At 38.1% G+C, this 23,869-nt stretch overlaps 2 protein-coding genes and 1 pseudogene across 4 annotated transcripts in view; 2 read left to right on the top strand and 1 right to left on the bottom strand.

Annotated features, from left to right (window-relative positions):
* LOC106880355 (ferric reductase 1) overlaps positions 1–2,736 on the bottom strand; it is a 54,109-nt gene extending 51,373 nt beyond the window's left edge. For 2 of the 3 annotated variants that reach the window (XM_089340007.1, XM_089340008.1), the window contains exon 1: positions 2,451–2,736. In XM_089340007.1, coding sequence (XP_089196133.1) covers positions 2,451–2,586 — 136 coding nt within the window. In that variant the 5' untranslated portion in view covers positions 2,587–2,736. The remainder of the gene's footprint in view (positions 1–2,450) is intronic. The other variant, XM_052976021.2, reaches the window with a different exon arrangement.
* A 1,258-nt stretch (positions 2,737–3,994) lies between these two features.
* On the top strand, positions 3,995–7,589 carry LOC128246984 (cilia- and flagella-associated protein 57 pseudogene; annotated as a pseudogene).
* A 12,193-nt stretch (positions 7,590–19,782) lies between these two features.
* LOC106878415 (cilia- and flagella-associated protein 57-like) lies at positions 19,783–23,609 on the top strand. Its single transcript, XM_089340063.1, has one exon. The coding sequence runs from the start codon at positions 19,845–19,847 to the stop codon at positions 23,208–23,210; it is 3,366 nt and encodes a 1,121-aa protein (XP_089196189.1). The 5' UTR covers positions 19,783–19,844; the 3' UTR covers positions 23,211–23,609.
* Positions 23,610–23,869: the final 260 nt, after the last annotated feature.

Below are 23,869 nucleotides of genomic sequence, written 5' to 3'. Positions count from 1 at the left end.
AAGTATTTAGTAAAATATCTTTAGTTTCATTATTAAACTGGTGTTTCCCCTGCCTCCTTGGTAGTATAGTGGTAAGTATCCCTGCCTGTCACGTGGGAGACCGGGGTTCGATTCTCTGCCGGGGAGACTCGTGTTTTAGGCACAGGAGTGGCTGTGTGGTAAGTAGCTTGCTTACCAACCACATGGTTCCAGGTTCATTCCCACTGTGTGGAACCTTGGGCAAGTGTCTTCTACTATAGCCTCGGGCCGACCACAACCTTGTGAGTGGATTTGGTAGATGGAAACTGAAAGAAGCCCGTCGTATATCATCGTTTAACGTCCGCTTTCCATGCTAGCATGGGTTGGACAGTATATATATATATATATATATATATGTATGTGTGTGTATATGTTTGTGTGTCTGTGTTTGTCCCCCCCAACATCGCTTGACAACCGATGGTGTGTTTATGTCCCCGTAACTTAGCGGTTCGGCAAAAGAGACCGACAGAATAAGTACTAGGCATCCAAAGAATAAGTCCTGGGGTCGATTTGCTCGACTAAAGGCGGTGCTCCAGCATGGTCGCAGTCAAATGACTGAAACAAGTAAAAGAGAGTAAAAGAGATGAAATTTTGATGGAAGGTTTTAATTAGGATCACTGTAACCTTTTTGTCACCATAGTTCTGTTGAAATGCGCTACCTTCTTTCAATTAATTTCGAAAATAATGAAGAATTTAATAAAATAATTTTATTAATTCTTTTACTCTTTTACTTGTTTCAGTCATTTGAATGCAGATGTGCTGGAGTACCACCTCAAAGGGTTTTAGTCGAAGAAATTGATCCCAGGACTTATTCTTTCTAAGCCTAATATTTATTCTGTATCTTTTGGCAATTGGAAGCAAGCTTCTTACCACACAGCCATGCCTGTGCTTTATTATGAAGCTGGTGTTCGGAACATAAAATTAATGATGAAATTTTGATGGCAGGTTTTAATTCAGATCACTTTAAAACAGGATGTTTGTAACATAGAACCAGAGACTGGTCTCTGGTGAATCACAGAACATATAGACTAATAGTCAGTCATAGAATATTCAATCCTTCTGTTACATAGAACCAGACTGGTCTCTGGTGAATCACAGAACATATAGGCTAATAGTCAGTCATAGAATATTCAATCCTTCTGTTACATAGAACCAGTGACTAGTCTCTGGTGAATCACAGAACATATAGACTAATAGTCAGTCATAGAATATTCAATCCTTCTGTTACATAGAACCAGAGACTGGTCTCTGGTGAATCACAGAACATATAGACTAATAGTCAGTCATAGAATATTCAATCCTTCTGTTACATAGAACCAGAGACTGGTCTCTGGTGAATCACAGAACATATAGACTAATAGTCAGTCATAGAATATTCAATCCTTCTGTTACCATATTTCTATTAAAATACAATGCATTTGTTTCAATTAATTTCAAAAGTAATGAAGAGTTTAATAAAATTATCATCATCATCATCATCGTCGTTTAACGTCCGCTTTCCATGCTAGCATGGGTTGGACGATTTGACTGAGGACTAGCAAGCCAGAAGGTTGCACCAGGCTCTAATCTGATCTGGCAGAGTTTCTACAGCTGGATACCCTTCCTAATGCCAACCACTCTGAGTCACCGGCACGAGGGCCAGTCACACGGTACTGGCAACGGCCACGTTCAAAAAGGTGTTTTTTACGTGCCACCTGCATGAGAGCCAGTGCAGCAGCACTGGCAACGACCTCGCTCGAATAATTTTCTAACATGCCACCAACACAAGTGCTAGAAGGCAACGCTGGTAACGATTATGCTCAAATGGTGCTATTTACAGGCCACTAGCACAAGAGCCAGACAGCTGCTCTGGTAATGAACACGTTCAGACAGTGCTGTTAGTGAACTTTGTCATTATTAAGCCAATGCAAGGCCTACGGAACTGTTAGTACGCCAGACAAAACGATAAGCGGCATTTCATCTGTTTTTACATATTGAGTTCAAATCCCACCAAGGTTGACTTTGCTTTTCATTCTTTCAGGGTTGATGAAATTAGTACCAGTTACACACTGGGGTTGATGTAATTGACAAGTCCTTCCCCCAAATTTCAGGTCTTGTGCCTATAGCAGAAAGGATTGCTAAGCTAGTGTTTGGAACATAGATTAGCTTGCAGCTTTGATGGAAGGTTTTAATTTAGGTCACTTTGAATCAAGATGTTTGTATCATAGAACCAAGGGGGTAGTCTTAGGTGAGTCACAGAATGCATAGACTTGTAGTATCATATAGTATTTAACCATTTTATTACCATATTTCTATTGAAAAACACTGCCTTTTTTTCAAATAATTTTGAAAATCATGAAGAATTTAGTAAAATAACTGTCATTATTAAGCTGGTGTCTTGAACAAAAATTAACATGAAATTTTGCTGGAAGGTTCTAATTTAGATCACTTACCTTTTATTATCATATTTCTGTTGAAATATTGCATTTCCTTTGTTTCAATTAATTTTGAAAATAATGAAGAATTTAGTGAAATACTTTTGTGATTATTGCGCTGGAGAAGGTGGTAAGCTGGCAGAATCATTAGCATGCCAGGCGAAGTGCTTAGCGGTATTTTGTCTGCCCTTACGTTCTGAGTTCAAATTCCGCCGAGGTCGACTTTGCCTTTCATCCTTTCGGGGTTGATAAATTAAGTACCAGTTACGCACTGGGGTCGATGTAATCGACTTAATCCCTTTGTCTGTCCTTGTTTGTCCCCTCTATGTTTAGCCCTTTGTGGGCAATAAAGAAATAAGAATCATTAGCATGCCAGGCGAAATGCTTAGCGGTATTTCATATGTTCAAATTCCGCCGAGGTCGACTTTGCCTTTCATCCTTTCGGAGTCGATTAAATAAGTACCAGTTACGCACTGGGGTCGGTGTAATTGACTTAATCCCTTCCTCCAAATTTCAGGCTTTGTGTCTACAGGAGAAGGGATTATTGAGCTGGTGTTTGGAACATAAATTAAGGTGAAATTTTGATGGAAGGTTTTAATTAAGATCAGTTTGAAACAGGAAGTTTGTATCGTAGAACCAAGGAATGGTCTCTGGTGAGTCACAGAACACAGAGACTGATAGAGTCATAAAATATTTAATCCTTGTATCACCATATTTCTCTTGAAATTCACCATCTTTGTTTCAATTAATTTTGAAAATAATGAAAAACTTAGCAAAATAACTATCTGGTGTAAGGTGTAAATTTTGATGGAATGTTTTTAAATTAGTTTAAAACAGAAAGTTTATGCTATAGAAGCAAGAGAGGTTTTGAGCAGATTGCTATGAACAATGTTAAAAGAGTTTATTAATAATAACTCTATTATGAAATGATAGATATAAAGATATGTTTGTGTAAGTGTGTATTAAGTTTGTCAAAAGAAGTATGTGCGTGTGAACCATAAATTTCTTAAAAGGTGTGTGTATATGTGTGTGGTGTTTTGTAAATAACTCAAAACGTGTGTGTGTGTGTGTGTGTGAGTACGTAGTTGTGTGCGCGTATATATGTATGTAGATGTGTTGTGGTATGTGAGTGTGTTCGTATGCGTGTGTATGTGGACGTGCGTGTTTTTAATTCGTCGAAAGATGCGTGTGTGTATTTCTACCTTAAATTCATCAAAAGTATGTGAGTGTGTGTATGTGTGTACCACAAATTCGTTAAAAGATATGTATGTGTGTTTGTGAGTAGGTGCCTTAAATTTGTTAAAAGATGCGTGCATGTAAGTGAAATTCGTTGGGAGATGTATGCTTTTCATTCGTCGGAAATGTGTGTGTGAGTGTGTCCGTGTGTGTTGGTAGCATAACAGAACTTTAGTAAATAAATAAATAAATGAATGAATGAATGAATAAATAAATATCAAAATGTCGAAAAAATAGGAAAAAATGGGAGGCTGTCCATTAGAATAAAATTTGGGTCACCTGACTAGCATCATGTGACGTCTCGTTTTGAGATTTAATTTCATTTTTAACTTATAACAAAAGCGACAAGAAAAGTCAGGGAATTTATTTCTATTCAAAATGGCTATCTCTACAGCGACAATAAAATATTTGATTGGAATCAACTCGGATATTTCTAGCAATGTTTTTTATCTTGATGAACAAACGATCCTTTATCCGTGTGGTTGTTACTGTGTCTTTTTTAACACCGAACAGAAGACTATGCGATTGCTCTTAGCGTCAGAGAAAGGAGCTGAAATAACTGCCATGGCTATTAGTCCTAACCGTAACTATACTGCTGTTGGTTTGAAATACGAAAAACCGTCTATAAACATTCTTGATTTGTTTGCTTTGCGGAAAAAGAAGACATTAGTTTGTCCAGAATTATTTTCTTGTAAAATCCTTAGTTTATCTTTTTCATCTGATTCTCGATGTATCATAGCCATATGTGACGACCCATCACGAACTCTCCTTTACTGGTCATGGGAAAAATCGAGACTACTCATAACAGCCAAAGTCACGACTTCTCTGGTACCAGAGACTCTTAATTTTATCAGCTTCAATCCTCAGGATCATCTTAACGTGTATGCTTTTGGCAATGGACTTCTAAAATCATTCCGATTCGTCGAAGGTAACTTCAAACAGTTCAATTTCCCGAAGATCGAACCTCGAGATTTCAAATGCTATTGTTGGGATGCGAACGAGCGTCTTTTGGTGGGTACAGGCAATGGAAGAGTGTTGTTTATTGAAGGTACGGATTTAAGACTCGATTTTAACGTATTCCAATATTTGAATCTTCCAAACGATGTCGCAAGGACGCATGGAGTGACAGCAATCGTCAGTTATTCTAAAGGGTTTATTACAGCGTGTGGTACGCAATATGTACAGTTTTTTGAAAGAGTTGAAGACAAAGATAATTACAAGTTTGTTAGGGATGTTTTGCTGCCGTCAGATACATTGGAGAATAACAAACTATGCGACCAGATTATAAAATGGATGGTGGTGAATCCATCGGAGGATGTTCTCGTTATTAGCACCAATATGAAACAAATGTATTCTACACAAGTTAATCCACCGGAAACGAAATATATGAAGCAGACGAGCGTGTTTGATGTTTTAGTACAGCCTTTCCATTACAAATCTGTCACTGGGTGTTGTGTCTGCTCGTGGAAGCCTTTCATTGCAACCAGCTCTCTGGACGGTTCCATAAAAGTGTGGAACTATGAAACGTTTACCTTAGAACTTTCTAAAGACTTTTCAGAAGAAGTCTATAGCATATCTATGCACCCAATGGGACTATTTCTTCTGGCAGGTTTCAGCGACAAATTACGTTTCATGTATATTCTCAGAGACGACTTCAAACAGTTTAAGGAATTCAATATCCGTATGTGTACACATTGTAACTTCAGCCGAGGTGGGCACATGTTCGCGGCGGTCAACAACAACTTTATACAGGTATACTCGTCGATTACTTTCGAAATGCTGGCCAACCTGAAAGGTCACAATGGTAAAGTTCAAGCTACCGCCTGGTGTATGGATGATAATAATCTAATCTCATGCGGCTTGGATGGGGCAGTTTATGACTGGGAATTAAAAACCGGGAAACGAATTGGTCAGTGCGTCTTGAAATCCTGCGCCTATAACGATGTCATCATTAATTTCGAAAACAAGAATTTCTATGCCGTAGGCTCAGATTATTCTATGAAAGAAATCCACGAGTCTGACATATTGCGAACATTTCCATCGGGTGACGTGCTTTTCAAATCAATTGCTCTGTCGTGGTCCAATACAATGCTATTTGTTGGAACTAATAACGGTTATATAAGAAGCTTGGAGTATCCTATAATGCTTCCGGGAAGATGGCTTGATTATCCATGTCATAGTCTCGAAACTACACACATGACTTTTACAACTGATGATCGATATTTAATTTCAACATCAAAAGATGCTTCAATTGCAATATGGAAGGTAAACGTTGCTGAAAGTCGGACTTTGAAACGTGACCGGAGTACTATTTGGTCCGAGGAGATCTTAATCCCAAGGTTCGATTTGGAAGAAAAAAATGGTTGGCTTGCAGAGTTGAAATCTCGTGTAGAAGAACTTAACATGGAAAACGAATACCAGATGCACCTCAAAGACATGAGCTACAACGACAAAATAAGAGAGATGACCGAAACATTTATTCAAGAAATGGAAAATTTGAAAACCAAAAACCAAGCCCTACAGAATGACAAAAGCAAACAGGAATCTAGGCATGACGAGATAATGACAGAAATTATGGAAAAGCACTGCAGAGAACTTCAGTTCATCGAATCTGCCAACGATAAAAAGTTATTAGAAGAATATGAAAAATTCAAGGATCTTCACAACAGGTTGTTAAAACTGCAAGAAGAACACGACCAGCAGGTACAAGAACTGGAAGAAAAGCAAGAACTTCTACAAGACCAATTGACAGCACACTACGAAGGGAAACTTCAAGAAGTGGAGAAGAAATTGGAACAGCGTCAGGAGGATATTATGCTGCAACAGAAAGAATACGAGGAAATGAAAAAACAGATCGAGGAAGATGCAGATATGGAAATCGTCTTCACAAAAACCGATTACGAACAGCAATTGTATCATGAGAGATATTCCAATTCTAAAATCAAAGATGAAAACAGTATTTTGAAGAAGAAGCTCTTAGCTTTCCCCAAAGAACTAAAAGAAAGCAAGGAAGAGTGCAAGAAGTATAAACTCGAGATAAAGAGACTGAACATTATTATAGGTAATCTGGAGAAAGATATACAGAGTTTAAAGAAAGAACTACAGAACCAAGATCACGGACTACAGGACGAAGAGAAACGGTTCTATGATCTGAAGTTGAAGAATCACGAAATCGAGAAACTGAAATGCGAACTTGAATACAACAAGATCATCGAACTGAGACAACAAATCGAACAGAGGGAGACGGAAATTAGTAACATGAAGGAACAAATCAAAGCTATGCAAAGCGAACTGGAAAACTTCACTCAACAGTTTATCATCATGGACCACACGACAGCAGAAACGAAACAGAAGCTAGCGGCCACTTCTCTAGAATTGAGCAAAGAACGGATGGCGCTACATCGGAAAACAGCTTTGTTGGATAGGTTCTGCGCTGATCTTATCGACTGCACGTCCTTCATACAAGACCCGATGAGGCTAAAGAGCAGTATCAAAGCCCTTTATACTAAATACATCGAGAGGAATGTCGATAAGATTGTCACTACAGATCCCAACATACAGGTGGAATGGGGTCGGCAGCGGAACCATTTCGAATACAGCATACACAAACTGAAGCATCAGTTGAACCGCACCGTGAAAAACGCTTCTCTGGAGAATGAGGTCCTGGTAAATAAATGCAATAAAATGGGAGAAGTGTTGCAGTTGGAGAGAGAAAAGAACCGTCGTTTGCTGTCTATAATGGAACGAGCTAAATGAAAAAAAAAAATGAAAATGGATCTAATTTTTGATCATTGGACTTCAATCATTCAAACAAAACGAAACGAAACGGCCGGTTTTTACATTCAGCAATAAAAACCGTACTGTTAAGTAATTATTATTTTTAAGGTTATTGTTATTATTAATAAAGTCAATTTCACTGAATTCTTTCTCGTTATTTGTCTTTCATGCCATCGTTTTCAAGCGTCAATGAAACAAAGCACCGTATTCTCCGGTATACAAGTCGAATTTTTCAGGCCGAAATTTACTGCTAAAGAAAGGTTGGTCGACTTAGAACTAAGATTATTTTGGAGGACCAAAAATTCCATGTGAAATGCAGCAGAATTTGGAAAGATTACAATGATGTTTGAATGTTTACTCTGGAGGTTCTCAACCATTTTCTTTTTTACCCATGAACCTCTTTGATTCTCATTTTACACAACTGAACCTCCATAGCCATTCGTTGCATTTCTGTATTCTTCTACTTTATGCTATTTGTTTCTGTCATTTGACCGAGACCATGCTGGAGCACCGCCTTGAAGAATTTTTAGCCGAACAAATCAACTCCAGGACTTATCTTTTAAAACCTGGTACTTATTCTCTCGGACTCTTTGCCGAACCGCTATGTTACGGGGATGTAAATACACCAACACCGGTTGTTATGTGGTGATGGGGAGACAAACACAGACAAAAACACAAACACACACACATACATACATACATGCATGCATACATATATACATGTGACAGGAGTGGCCGTATGGTGAGAAGGCGCAGGAGTGGCAGTGCGGTAAGAAGCTTGCTTCCCAACCACATCGTATATATATATATATGTGTGTGTGTGTGTGTGTGTGTGTGTGTGTGTTTGACAACCGATGTTGGTGTGTTTATGTCCCTGTAGCGGTTCGGCAAAAGATCCCGATAGAATAAGTACTAGGCTTTCAAAGAATAAGTCCTGGAGTCGATTTATTCGACTAAAAGCGGTGCTGCAGCACGGCCGCAGCAATCTGAAATACGTAAAAGAATTAAAAAAATAAAAGAATACATATATGCATATATATATAAAATTTATTAATAAGGGTAGAAATTGATATTAATCAATTAAAACCAGTGGTCTAGCATATTAAAAAAATCCGAAGATTAAAATTATATTACATACAAAAATAAGAGGAATGACCAGCAAAAGTGGACTCCTATATGCTAGAAATAGGTGCCGAATCATCTAACCACGAAAAAATATGTTCTCAGTAAAAAATTAGCGACACAACAGACTGTAAAAGGGCAAGACAAATGAAAAAATACTAAATAAAAAAACGATTAACCTACGTACCATGGTTTCACCTGTTAAAATTCACAGTATATGAATAGTATAATGAGTAGTATAAGAATATGAAGAAAAAAATTTCGCCGACGAACGGGCAAGTGGTGAGAGGACTCGGGACATTCCCGAAGTGAATTTTCCGAGTCATCTCCCCCGCCCCCGTTTTCCAGCGCGTATTTGTTTTTTCATATTCGTTTACTACATGTTGTTTTACACCTATTGCACTGTTTTTTTTTCTATACACAGATAGGCGCAGGAGTGGCTGTGTGGTAAGTAGCTTGCTTACCAATCACATGGTTCCGGGTTCAGTCCCACTGCGTGGCACCTTGGGCAAGTGTCTTCTGCTATAGCCTCAGGCCGATCAAAGCCTTGTGAGTGGATTTGGTAGACGGAAACTGAAAGAAGCCCGTCGTATATATATATATATATATATATGTGTGTGTGTGTGTGTTTGTGTGTCTGTGTTTGTCCTCCTAGCGTTGCTTGACAACCGATGCTGGTGTGTTTATGTCCCCGTCACTAGCGGTTCGGCAAAAGAGACCGATAGAATAAGTACTAAGCTTACAAAGAATAAGTCCCGGGGTCTATTTGCTCGACTAAAGTCGGTGCTCCAGCATGGCCGCAGTCAAATGACTGAAGCAAGTAAAAGAGTAAATGTTTTAGGAAAATATACAATTTTCAAAATAACCGTGCTAGTAAGAGTAATTTTTCAAAGTCCTTTTCAGCAGATATTAATAGTTAGATAACTAAATATCGTGACGTAGAATTTTTTATTTTTTCGTTATCTGCTGAGGTCATCATAAGTTTAAATACTAAACTGGTTTTTCTTCGAATATATTTCTTCTTAACGTTCTATTTCTATGTGTTCCTGTCAAAACGGGGCACCAGTTTTCATTTATGTTTTATGTAGTGTTTTTGGTACCGAAAGACTTTCAAACTTCGTATACTTATCTATTTTGTGTTATAGAACAGAAAAAAATTTTTGTATTCGAATTTATTTCATGTAAAAAATTGTCTTATTTCGATAATTTCTACTAATCACTGACGTCTATTCAGTTGAAAACAGTTAGCGCTGTAACGGTGTATATCGTATTAATCCCCTAACCCTAACCCTAACTAGACTGTTAACCCTAACCCTAACCCTAACTCTAGAATCCGAACTCTAAAATTGTTACACACATAGATACGCACAGCGTAATTTATTATATAAACAATATATGCGTATAAATTACGATTAAACCGGATGAAATATGTCACAGGGAATAACATTTTTATGACCGCCCAGCAGTAACTCTATTCAGCTGAATAGACGTCAGTGATTGGTTGAAATTACAGAAATACGACAACTTTAACATGGAATAACTTGCGATGTACGTTTTTTTGTTAAGAAGACTAAGAGTAAAAGATGTTTCATATGACACATTCTACCAGTGTCCCAAGTTTCAGTGTTTCGTTAAGAAAATACTGGTGCCCCCGTTTTGAAATAGATCCGAGATGTTGTCTTGATTCACTTTGACCTTAGCGCATTTTTACTAACCACGATAACATTGTGTTAGCATAGATTTATGGATAAATTGGGTTGAGTGGTAGTTTTTACTTTTTTTTCTATATGAAAATATGCTGATACGATAGAAACACCGGTAACATATGGTATAATTATTATAATTATCAATACAAGATGTGATTTTTCTCCATTCTTGTTCATGTTGTCAGTTACTCTGCATTTCTTCTAAGTGATATTTGGATTTGCTTGTCATACATGAGGAATTACCTTGGAAGTTAATTCTATTTGAATTTATTGGTATTTAACTGTTTGATATTATTTGTTATAGTTAACTAAGTTCGCTTAACACTGCATGCTGTCTAGATATCTGACCGGATTTATTAATCCCTTTTATCTTGTGATATATATATATATATATATATATATATATATATATATATATAATACAAAATGGGGCAAGAATGCAAAACATCCGGACAGTTAGGTGACACAAAAATGGAACACCAAAACATCAAGATAGACGATACAAAGAAAACAAGGATGGGTCATTCGAAGTTTTCTTTCCTCAGTCGAGTTCCAGATTATCTTCGCAATTTCGGCTGATTATACTCGAGATTGCTCCAATCTGGCCAGCCCCAAGGAAAAACTAAGCTAAGAGCACTAGATTGCTTGGAAGAAAGCAGCGAATGTAATATATATATACCCTCCAGCCTTCATCAGGTGTCCTGAGGAAATTTCGAACCTGTGTTTGAGCGTGTATATATGAGTGTGTGGTATATGTTAACGTTTTCTTTTCGGACGAAACCCTTTGTAACCTTCGTCCTGTCTTTGTCTTTATATGTTTTTAATTTATATTAGCCCTTGTGGCCAATAAAACCAGAATTAATTATTATTAATAATCAGGTCACTGCCTGGAATCGAACTCGGAATCTTGGGGTTAGTAGCTGCGCTCTTAACCACTACGCCATATGCCCACGGGCATATAATAATAATAATATATGAAAGAAACTAATCTTGGAAAGGGGTAGATACATATTATAATCATCTAGGGATCCGGACAAAAGCCCCTTAGAACAAAAGCCTTTAGTTAATTGGTTATATTTTTTGGGTTTTTTTTTTGGAGGGTTTTTTATATTTTGTAAAAATTTCTTTACTTGCTTCAGTCATTGGACTGCGGCCATGCTGGGGCACCGTCTTGAGGAATTTTTAGTTGAATGTATTGACCCCAGAATTTTTTTTTTTTTTTTACTTGTCTCAGTCATTAGACTGCGGCCATGCTGGAGCACCACTTTGAGGAATTTTTAGTCGTAGAAAAATCAGTATTTTAAAATTCAAATTTAAAGTCTTTTGTTTTATTCTCCCTGTTCTTACAGATTATTAAGAATGAGCTGACCTTTTGAACTTTCTCCGGCTGTTGAAGGTTTAGTGGTGATGTTCTCAGGTTGAAGCCATCTAAAGATGACCCTGTTCAGAAGGCTGTAATATGTCATTCGACAAAGAATTCATAGAACAAACTGAAACTTTAAATACTTTTACTCTCGGTCTCAAATATATACAAATTGAATAACAATGGAAAGAGGTTGATGAAAGAACCATGTTCATCTTCTGCGTAACCTCATGGTATTCGCTGCCGCAGGTGTGCGAGAGATGGCTAGATCAAGTCTTGGCGATCTTTCGGTACTAGATCCCATAACTTCCGGTCGTTGTGCGCACGCATACTGATTACATTATCGTATAATGTGTGTAGTAACGTCGTGCGCATGCGTAGTCTCACGCATGCGTGGAATTCAACAACCAAGCTTTCCCGCTTCATTCTGTCTCTTTCTTGCTGGCCAGCGATTGAGCAAGGACGTGTTTAGCTGTCTCTCTCCATCTTTCGAACTTACGCTAGACAGCTCGCTCACATCTACATACCAACGTCCCAACAACCATGCTCACACACACAGAAGACGTCTCAACAAACAAGAGCTAATGATGTATATATATTCCACCTTAAATAAATAATTGTTATGTTGATAGTCTGGAGTTCAGCGTTCCGTTAATTCTTAATTTTATATTGGAAAGTCAGGTATACATCTAATGATGTATAACCCACTTTCCTATATGTGTTTATGCGTTTAAAGTTTGAGAACTGTACGAATCTGAAGGGAGAAGGTTTAAATTTAGTGAGCCATTCATTTTTTTTTTCTATTTAATGTTGTCTTTTCATATTTTCAAGTCATTTAAAAACATAAACACACTATACGATAATGTAATCAGTACGCGTGCGCACGAAAGATCGCCAACCGGTCGAACAAAATCAAGGTAAGCGAAGTACATGTGCGATAAGAGGGCACAGAAGACTGAAACAGCAAAACAGTTGTATGAATAATGCAGAGTACAAATTTGGAGGAAACATGTAGAGAAATGTCTGTTCTTGTAGAGAACAAAATGTGTGTTTGTATGTATAAACGTTGAGCAAAAATATATGAACAAAACATTTAGCAATCAAAAACAGGAACAATGTGAAAAAGGGGGAGTCCTGAAAAGTGAAAACATGCGAAAAATATGTAAAGCCAGTGTTTCGAAAGTACAAATACGCAAATATGAAAGATGCTGGAATCCCAAAATGGTACAGTAGAAGACAATTGGGTAAGGCGGCGAGATGGCAGAAACGTCAGCACGCCGGACGAAATGCTTAGCGGTATTTCATCTGCTGCTACGTTCTGAGTTCAAATTCCGCCGAGGTCGACTTTGCCTTTCATTCTTTCGGGGTTGATTAAATAAGTACCAGTTACGCACTGGGGTCGATATAATTGATTTAATCCTTGTTTGTCCCCTCTGTGTGTAGCCCCTTGTAGGCAGTAAAGAAATAAGAAGACAAGTGGGTACTATTCAAGAAGAGTGGTCCCGGTGCGCGCACTCGCGCTAGCGAGTCGTGACTAGTCGATCCTGCGACTACCAAGCGCGAGTGCGCAAAACATGTATGAGGGGTTTTTCTAAACAAAGTAAATAATTTTTTTTACACAAATTAAATAAATTATACACTACCTGTTTTTGGTAAAGAGTCCATTAAAAAGTCGGTCTTTCAAAATCTACTGTTGTTCAATGGTATCAGTACACGAGGGACATTACAAGTAATTATCTTTTGCGTAACTCCTACCAAATTGGTGGACTTGGGCACATCGTAGAAATAGATGAATCTATGATGTGCAAATACAACAGAGGATGGGATAGAGAGGATAAAAATAGGTTTTTAGTCTTTGTACCTGACCGTTCTCCCGAAACTCTTCTACCACTTATTAAAAAAATTATCAAACCAGGGTCGACTATATATTCTGATTCAACAAAAAAAAAATTATTTACTTTGTGTTTTTTATTCACTTTGTTTAAAAAAATTATTTACTTTGTTTATTTACATGTTTTGCGCGTACGCGCTAGATAGTCGTTGCAGGATCGACTAGTCACGACTAGCTAGCGCGGATGCGCGAGTGTTCATTGAGAAAAAGAGGCGCCAAAGGATGGGATGCAGTTCGAAGATTTGCAGGAGCGGCAGTGGCGGTCGTGACAGGGCGTCTAGTTGAGGTACCGTTGAGTGGCAGTGCTTGAAAACGATGTCATGAAATTGAAGCTGCGAGCAAGAGTGACCAAAAGATGCCGTGCAAATGAAAATAAGCCAGAGCTCCCCCATTCTCTGGCCGAGAAAAGCAGGGAGGTGACGAAAAATGCTGAACTGGGAACAAGAAGGCATCAAGAAATGTTATATACTCGCTGGAAATGTGATCGTGCATTTTACTGCGATTTTCAGCAAGTAGAGGATGCTGTGTAAGAATGAACTGACTTCTCGTGAAACATGAAGGAAACTGTTCAAAAAGTTGTTAGGATGAAATAACCGCGCAATTTTTTGTGTGAAAAACCACAAAGGTCTCAGCTGCAAAAAAGTATTTGGTTATAGGCTCTGGAAGTCATTGACAAAATGGAAAACTTTAACGTAGAAAATTTTTTTAGCTTTTCACTTGTGATGGATGATAATGTAGAGGCAATCCTGAAGTTGAACGTCGCGAAGCATACAAAATCCAATGGTTTTTGAAACGAAAGCTCTGGATCTTTTAGCTCGGGGTACCAATTTGATAACTGGTGGTAAGAGTCACTCAAAGCAGCCACAAAGAAAGAAGGGCTCACAATAAGAACAGAAGAATCCTTTTCGGAGACGGCGAGTGAGGTAGTATCATCAATAAGCCGGCGTCCCCTAACGTCCACAAGGAGAGAATAGTGATGTAAGAAATTAGCACCAAGGATGGGATAGGGCAGGTCCTCAATGACAAAGATCCACTTGAAATCCCTACGGAGTGATAAATCCAGGATAAAAGAGATTATTTGTCCGTAGGTTTTAATGGCGGGGTGATTCACCGCGTAGAGAGATATATTGGAAAGAACAGGATCGGTGGATATAAACTTTCGAGGCCAGATGCTCAGGCTGACTCCCGTGTCCACCATAAAAGGATTTTGAAGAAATAACATCTTGGATTAAAAAATGAACCTTACCGATGCTTGCACCATCTAGTGGCGAGCTGTTTTAAACAGCCGCCATCATGGGAGATAACTGCTACTGCAAAGGTCTAACAATCATGGCACCGAAAGGTAAGTCGTTCAAACGTATTTCTTATCGTTTCTAGCTTTCGACACATTTCTAGAAGTAAATGTTTTCTCTTTTGTTAGAATTCAGACAATGTGTACTTTTGAGTAGTAAATAGTTTTGTGTTCTGTTATTCTATTCTACTTATTTATTTTCGAATATATTTAGGAACTCGTACCGAAAGATCGCCAAACTTTTTTACAATCGTGATTTCCATTTTTGTTTACGTGAAATTATTAAAAGAATTCAAGAGATTTGGCTTTTATTTCTAGCATGTGGAGAGACTTTCTAAGCTTAACTTCATGCGCTGGTTGAAAATCACCTAAAAAAAAATATTCTAGGATCTAAATATTCGGATCTAGTCTTTCTCATTCGCGAAATGAGTCTCCTTTTAATTTTGCTCAGATTGCTTTCAATTTTGGTGTATCGATGCAACTCTGAATTTTGATTACAATCAACCAATTATTTTATCACGTAAATAAAAAAAAAATAGTGTACAGGGAAAACGCTCAGCAAAGAAGGTTGTCCAATCAAATAGAACAAAGTATATATGTACAATGATACAGAAAGACAGAAAATATGAATGCAGTGTCTATAACAATATTAGTGTATTCTCTGGAACAATCACTAGCGAGGCAAAGGTTAAGAAAGGTAAATAGTCTGAGGCAATTTCTTCGGCCAATGAACCGATCTACCAGAACGTGTCCAGTAAGGTAAGGAATGCGTTTGTGTAGTTGGTGCTTTGGTGAGTGGAGGTGGTGCTTGTTGGAGTGGGGGTAGCAGTGTTTATGGAATGATGGGTTTGTCAGCAAGTGGCATAAATGTTTCGGAAAAGGATTTTTTATTCTGTCGATAGAGACAGTCTCATTTTTTCCGTAAGTGTCCACACTGAACAGTTTCGGTGTGCTTCTAAGAACGCGATAGGGTTCAGTGTAGGGAAGTGTTAATGTTTTACGTAGTGTTTTTGGTACGGAAAGACTTTCAAACTTCGTATACTTAACTATTTTGTGTTATAGAACAGAAAGATATTTTTGTATTCGAATTTATTTCATGTAAAAAATTGTCTTATTTCGATAATTTCAACCAATCACTGACAAGTATTCAGTTGTTTATATTTACTCCTTTGGCTGATTAAGCGATGTAAAGCGTATTTAATCTCCATACCTTCGTTTTATTTGCTTTTTTCATTTTAAATTTGCTTTAACCCTAACCCTAACCCTAGGGTTAATTGTTTCAGAATCGTTTGTTTATGTAGTCGGCACTTAATGTATATCGGCTGAATGGACGTCAGTGATTGGTTGAAATTACAGAAATACGACAACTTTAGCATGGAATAACTTATGGATTTCTTTTTTTTTTTAAGAAGACTAAGAGAAAAAGATGTTTTATATGACACATTCTACCAGTGTTCCAAGTTTCAAAGTGTTTCGTTAATGAAAAATGTGGCCCCCGTTTTAAAAAAGATCCCAAACATGTGAGTCCAGGTAGAAATATCCGGAGGTACTGTAGAAGAAACAGACTGGTCACGAGGAAGCGTCGGTAGAAGGTCGGCAAAGAATGACCTGAGTCGCGTGACCCCCAGGTCCGCATTCAGTAAGTCGACGGGCGCCAACATTTGTCCAGGAAGTGTTAATGTGGTGCTATACAGGAGCTCAGCGGAAGAGTAGCCTAAATCCTCCTTGACAGCTGAGCGGCACTCCAGCGGAACAATGGGAAGTAACTCGGGCCAACGATGAGGATCAGGAGCCGTGCGAATAGCGGCTTTGAACTGGGTGTGGAATCATTCCACCATACCGTTTGCAGCGGGATGGTAACTTGTGGTGTGGATGTGTTGAACACCGAGCAATCTCGAAAGCTCACAGAACAGACAAGCTTCAACTTGGCGTCCACGATCGGTAGTAATTCTAGAGGGTCGATTCTAGAAAAAATCTTACAGCCGTGCAAGGCAGACGAAAAATCCTACACATTTGGAAAGAGATAGCGATCTGCGATAGTGACAGTGTTAAGACGTCTAAAATCACAAAAAAAAAAAACCCCTGTCGTGCACAGATAAGCGGGATCCAAAAGGAATGGAAATAAAATTACTGTATATAAAGAAAACTATGGAAATTATAAACAAAATTAAAAATTTATACACTTTTAACGCATATTAGAATGGGACAAGTTTAAATGAACGTTTTTCCTTCTACTCCTTATCCTCTTACACCTCCTCTTAGTTCATTAAACTCTTTCTTATCTTTCGACTTCCCTCCCTTTCTTTCATCTCACTCCCGACTTAGCTTATTTCCCCTCATTCCATCACTCTTTTCTTTTTCCTTTTCTCACAGTTTTTCCTATCACTTCTGGTTTACGTAAGAAGCTCACGTGATCCTGCGTTCCTTCTCAGTGACTGCCATTTTTTTTTTTAAATTTGAGGATATAAAATTCTGTTGTCTCTCATAAATTTCTTTTCTTTCAAATTTTCCCTGAAAAAAGGACTCTGTGCGAAACTGGATTTTCCACTCTCCACGGCAAGTTCACTGCATTTTTATCGATTTTAGTGTAAAAATCTTGCCAACGCATGCCAACAACAGCCTCTTTGAAGTCTGTTTGATAATATACATACATATCTATCTATCTATCTATCTATCTATCTATCTATCTATCTATCTATCTATCTATCTATCTATCTGTCTGTCTGTCTCTCTCTCTTCTCTCCCTCTTTCTCTCCCTCTCTCTCTCTCTCTTTCTCTCTCTCTCTCTCTCTCTCTCTCTCTCTCTATATATATATATATATATATATATATATATATATATATATAATGTATGTGTTTAGATACACAGTTTAAATGTATAGAAAACAAGACGAAGACAAGTGAAGGAACAATAAGCGGGTGTATTAAGTTAACGCTCGGGAAGAATGGAAAAGTCTTTGACGTTTCGAGCCTATGTTCTTCGACAGAAAGGATTAAGAGGGGGAAAAACGGAGAGAAAACGAATACAAATGCATACATACATACATGCATAGATTAAATACATACATAAACACACACATTAGCGTAGCTAGAGCGGGCCAATCCGCCCCAGGTGGCACCACTTTTGGGTCTGCTGTAGGCAATATGTACTTTTTGTGGGGGCCGGGGATGGTAAACTGGCGGGCCGCCCCAGGCAGCACACACACTTGCTACGCTAATGCACACACATACACACGTGCAGAACACACACACACACACAGAGGCCGGATCAGGTGTGAGGCATGTTTCATTGTAACGCATTGCTGCATTCACAATTTGTCGGTATAGTCTCGAGTCCTCCCGAGTGAACCGTCGAGCAGAGTCTGAGTCAGTCCCCATCGCGAGATACTTCCTCATCTGCCGTGACCATGTAACATGTGGTCGACCAACACGAGCCGTCAACCCAGCCAGATTCACAGTGAAGAGAACACAGTTAGCAGGGTATAACTCGGAAAATGGCCAAACAGTCTAAGCTGGCGCTGCCGAATCATACAAGTAACAGGGCGCATTCCAGTTTGTGAGTAGAGTCGTGGTTGGATACGAAATCCGACCAATGGTAACACATAATCCTGCGAAGCGTCCTCGTACCAAAGAAGTTCAGGCGGCCCCTAAAGGCCCCGGGTAGAGCAAGACAAGGAGGACAGAGATCTAAAGATCTGAACCTTTGTCCTCCTGTGCAGATATCGGCAGCGCCAAACAACCTTTGTGCATGAGTCGACAGTCTTGTTCTTGCAGCAGATCATCTGCTCAATCTGAAGCAGTGGCACGACACTGCTTGACCGGAAGGGGAGCGTAATTATCCTATTGTGGAAAAGTAAAAGTGATCGCCACGGCTGCAACAATTTTAAGAGTGTTATACTCCTTCTTAGTGTCCGGTAAGGTCTTTACCAGGGTCATCCTGAACAGAGTGCGAAATCATCCTTGTGCCTCTCAGCGGCCGGAGCAGTTAGGGTTCACGCCGAAGAATCGACCACACACACACACACACACACACACACACACACGCACACACACAACCCTGAATTTGCACTATACATGCGCTTTGATCTCAGTTCTCGATTGCATCGGTGTAATATCACCGCAACTATCTAAGACAGGGGTTTTCAAACTGTAGTCCGCGGACCACAGGGGGTCCGTGGACAGCAAATATTCTTTATGGGCAATTTGATTTTATATATGTTTTTTAATCGAAATCTTTTAATTGACAATAAACCTATTTGTTAAATACTGTTAAATAAATAAATGTAAAAATATATGTTATTTTAAGCAAATATTTATGTATAAATTTCATAAGCGTTTATAGGGGGGTCCCTACGGTAAAGCCTGAAATATAAAGGGGTCCGCAAGTCAAAAAGTTTGAAAACCCCTGATCTGAGATACACGAATACGAACGTGGAGAGAAATCTGGGTGTAGAAGTTAACATGGAAAAGAGTCTCTAATACTTAGGAAACCGTCACTTTGGCTAAAATGGTGTTCTTTGTTGTTGTTGTTGTTGTTGTTGTTTTTCTCCCAATAATCAATAAATAAGAGTTTTTGATGGATAGCCGCTTATGGCTATGATACATCGATAATGAGATGAAAAACAATCAAACGACCTTACAAATATATAATTATTGATAAATTAAAGTCTTCTTTTTCTGAACTTGAATAAATCAAAAATATTTTATTTTGGAATCGTTTAACAATGATTTTATTGTTGCATTTGCAATGCATTCAAGTTTGCATATGTGTGTGTACGTGTGTGTTTCTATATTTGTGTGTTTCTTTCTATATGTGTATGTTTGTGTGCGTGTGTGTAGTATGACGAAATTACCAAAAAAAAAAAAGTAGAGAAAATAAGGAATGAATAAAGACACGAAAAAATATAAAAATGCCGTCATTTGGATCACGTGACCAGCATTATTTAAAGCCTCGCTTTCAGACTGCCATCACCATAACACATCATCCTAGGAACAGCTATCAGGTAAGTTAGGGAAAAGTTTTCGAATGGCTATCTCTTCAAAAGCGATTTTAAAATATTTGATTGGAATCAGTTCGGATATTTCTAACAATGTTTTTTATTTCGACGAACAAACGATCCTTTATCCATGTGGTTGTTACTGTGTTTTTTATAACACCCAACACAAAACAATGAGGATGCTCAATGTATCAGAGAAAGGATGTGAAATAACTGCCATGACTTTAAGTCCGAATCGTAACTTTTCAGCTGTTGCTTATAAATGCGAGAAACCATTTGTAAATATTTTTGATTTATTCAGGTTACGGAAAAGGAAGACCTTATTTTGCCAAGAATTAAACACTTGTTCGATCATTAGTTTGTCTTTTTCATCTGATTCTCGATGTGTCGTAGCCATATGTGACGACTCATCACGAACCCTACTTTACTGGTCATGGGAAGAAATGAAAGAACCCATTTCGGTCAAGGTGACGGTTTCACAAGAACCAGAGACTCTTCATCATGTGAGCTTTCACCCTCTTAATCATCTCGACGTGTATGTGTTTGGCAATCGTCTTCTTAAATTGTTCCGTTTCGTAAGAAACAAGCACAAACAGTTCAATTTCCCTAAGATTGTACCTCAAGATTTCAAATGCTATTCCTGGGATGCGAAACAACGTCTTTTGGTGGGTACAGGCAGTGGTCGAGTGTTATGTATTGAAGGTAGGTATTTAAAACTTGATTTTAACGTATTCCAATATTTGAATCTTCCAAACGATGCCGCAAGGATGCATGGAGTGACGGCAATTGTTAGTTATTCTCATGGATTTATTACTGCGTGTGGTACAAAATATGTACAGTTTTTTGAAAGCATTGATAACGATAATTACAAGTTTGTTAGGGATGTTTTGCTGCCGTCAGATACATTGGAGAATAACAAACTATGCGACCAGATTATAAAATGGATGGTGGTGAATCCATCGGAGGAGGTTCTCGTTATTAGCACCAATATGAAACAAATGTATTCTACACAAGTTAATCCACCGGAAACAAAAAATAAGACTGAATCAAATGTGTTTGATGTTTTAGTACAGCCTTTCCATTATAAACATATCACTGGATGTTGTGTCTCTTTGTGGAAACCTTTCATTGCAACCAGCTCCCTCGACGGTTCCATAAAAGTGTGGAACCGCGAAACGTTTAACTTAGAATTTTCTAAAAACTTTTCAGAAGAAGTATACAGCATATCTATGCACCCAATGGGACTATTTCTTCTGGCAGGTTTCAGCGACGAATTACGTTTCATGTATATTCTTAGGGACGACTTCAAACTGTTTAGAGATATCAACATCCGCAGGTGTACACATTGCAATTTCAGTCGAGGTGGCCACATGTTCGCGGCAGTCAACAACAACTTTATACAGGTATACTCGTCGATAACTTTCGAAATGCTGGCCAACCTGAAAGGTCACAACGGTAAAGTTCAAGCTACCGCCTGGTGTATGGATGACAATAATCTAATCTCATGCGGTTTGGATGGGGCAGTTTATGAATGGGAAATAAAAACCGAGAAGCGAATCGGTGAGTGTGTCTTGAAATCCTGCGCCTGTAACGATGTTGCAGTTAACACTGATAACAAGAAACTATATGTGGTAAGCTCGGATCGTTCTTTGAACGAAATCCACAAATCGAATATATTGCAAACGTTTCTATCGAGAAAATTTCTTTACACATCAGTTGCTCTGTCTTGGTCCAATACAATGTTATTTGTAGGAACTAATGATGGTTATATAAGAAGCATGGCGTGCCCTCCAATACGAGGTGGAAAATGGTGTAATTATCCTTGTCATAGTCTTGAAACAACGCACATGATTTTTACGACTGATGATCGATACTTAATTTCAACATCAAGAGATGCTTCAATTGCAATATGGAAGGTTAATAATGCTGAAGATGAGAATTTGAAAAGCGACCAGGGTACCGTTTATCCTAACGAGATTTTAATTCCAAAATCTGATGTGGAAAAAAGAAATTGTTTAATTTCAAAGTTGAAAATCCACATTGAAGAACTTGAAAACGAAATGGAATACAAAATGCGCCTTAAAACTATGAACTACAACAAAATAAATGAGATATCCGAAAATAATCAAAAAATTGAAATTTTGAAAGTCAAAAATGAAATTCTAGAGAAGGATAAAAGCAAACAAGAAGCGGAATGCATTGAAGAAATATCACATATTAACGAAAATCACAGCCAAGAGTTGCAATTAATCGAATCTGTTACCGATAAGAAGTTACTAGAAGAAGACGAAAATTGTAAGAATCTTGAAAACATGTTAATAGTAGTACAAGAGAAAAACAAACAAGAGATAAAAGAACTGGAAGAAAAGCAAGAAATTCTATTCGACCAGTTGATAGAAGAGTACGAAAAGAAGCTTGTAGATTTAGAGAAGAAAATGGAACAGTGCACTGAAAATATTTTACTGCAGCAGAAAGAATGTGAGGAAATGCAGAAACGGATCGAAGTTGATGCCGAAATGGAGCTCGTTTCTAGAAAAACTAATTTCGAACAACTATTGTTTCAAGAAAGAGATTTTACTTCTGAACTAAAACACGAAAATAGTGTTTTGAAGAAAAAGGTCTTAAAATTCTCCACAAAACTAAAAGCAAGTGATGAAGAATGTAACAATTACAAACTGGGGATTGAGAGATTGAAGATTATCATAAATAGGAAGGAGGATTGGATAAAGCATTTAGGGGAAGTTCTGCATATTCGAGAGGAAAAGCCACGAGGTGAAGGGAAACATTTCTATGATTTGGTGCAGAAGAACATGGAAACCATGAAATTGAAAACTGACCTGGATTTTAAACATATTATCGAATTGAGACAGTGTTTACAAGAGAGGGAAGATGAAATCAATACCATGAGGGTGGAAATGAAGATTATGCAACGTCAACAGGAGAAATTAACAAATCAGTTAACCAATAGGGACTGCTCGACAAAGGAAACGAAACAGAAACTAGTGGCTACCTCTCGAGAACTGGACAGAGTACGTACAAGACTGGACCGAAAATCGGCCTTGTTATACACATTCTACTCCGACCTTGTAGACTGCATATCTTTCATAGATGATCATCAGAAACTGAAGGGCAGCATCAAAGCTCTTTATGAAAAATACAACCAGAAGAATATCAAGAAGATCATCGCATCATACAAAAACAGAAACGTCAGCATACATAAGAAATGGAATCGGCAGCGTTATAATTTCGAATACATGGTACACAAACTGAAGATTATAACAAAGGACACTGTGGAAAAGGTCACTCTACAGAATTGTGTGCTTACAACCAGAAGCAATATAATTCGAGAAAAGTTGTCGTTGGTGAGAGAAAAGAACCGTTTTTTGCTGCCTTGAAAAGCCTCTCAGTAGAATTGTCTGCTAACAGCCGAAAGCAATAAAATTCAAGGAAAGTTTTCGCTGGAGAGGGAAAAGAACCGTCTTTTACTGTCTTAAAAGGCCTCTCTGTTGAATTGTCAGCTAGCAACCAAAAGCAATAAGATGCAAGGAATATTAGAGAGAGAAAAGAAATTTTTTTCTTTGGTGGGGGGGGGGTCTTTTAAATGGAGTGAGAGAAATGAAAATGGATGTTATTTGTTGATCGTTGGATTTTAATCATGCGAACGAAATGAAACGAAACGATTCGTGTATTGTCACATGTCCGTTTTTACATTGAGTGATAAAAACCATGCTGTGAAGCAAGAATTCTTTTTTTTTATAATATTGTTATTGCTAATAAAGTCAACTTCATCGAAAGTCTTTCATTTCATTTATATTTCATCTCATCGTTCAGGAGTCGATGAAATAAAGTACCACTCAAATACCGAAGTCAGTGTCATTGACTTTACTCTTTGGTACACTTTCCTTATTTCAAAAATAGATGTCACCACAAATGGTAATGGGCACGGTGGATTGGCAGATTCAGTAAACATTTAAACGAAATGCCTTGCAGATTTGGTTGTGTTACCTTAACTTTGAGTTCAAATCTTGCCGAAATCAACCTTGTCTTTCTTATA

This window comes from Octopus bimaculoides, chromosome 23 (genome assembly GCF_046866305.1).
Source record: "Octopus bimaculoides isolate indiv1 chromosome 23, ASM4686630v1, whole genome shotgun sequence".
Lineage (NCBI taxonomy): Eukaryota > Metazoa > Mollusca > Cephalopoda > Octopoda > Octopodidae > Octopus > Octopus bimaculoides.
This window is presented reverse-complemented; position numbering and strand designations above follow the sequence as displayed.

Bases quoted from the DNA above. Each gene is read 5' to 3' on its own strand.
- LOC106878415 (XM_089340063.1), top strand. From the start codon at position 19,845: ATGGCTATCTCTTCAAAAGCGATTTTAAAATATTTGATTGGAATCAGT.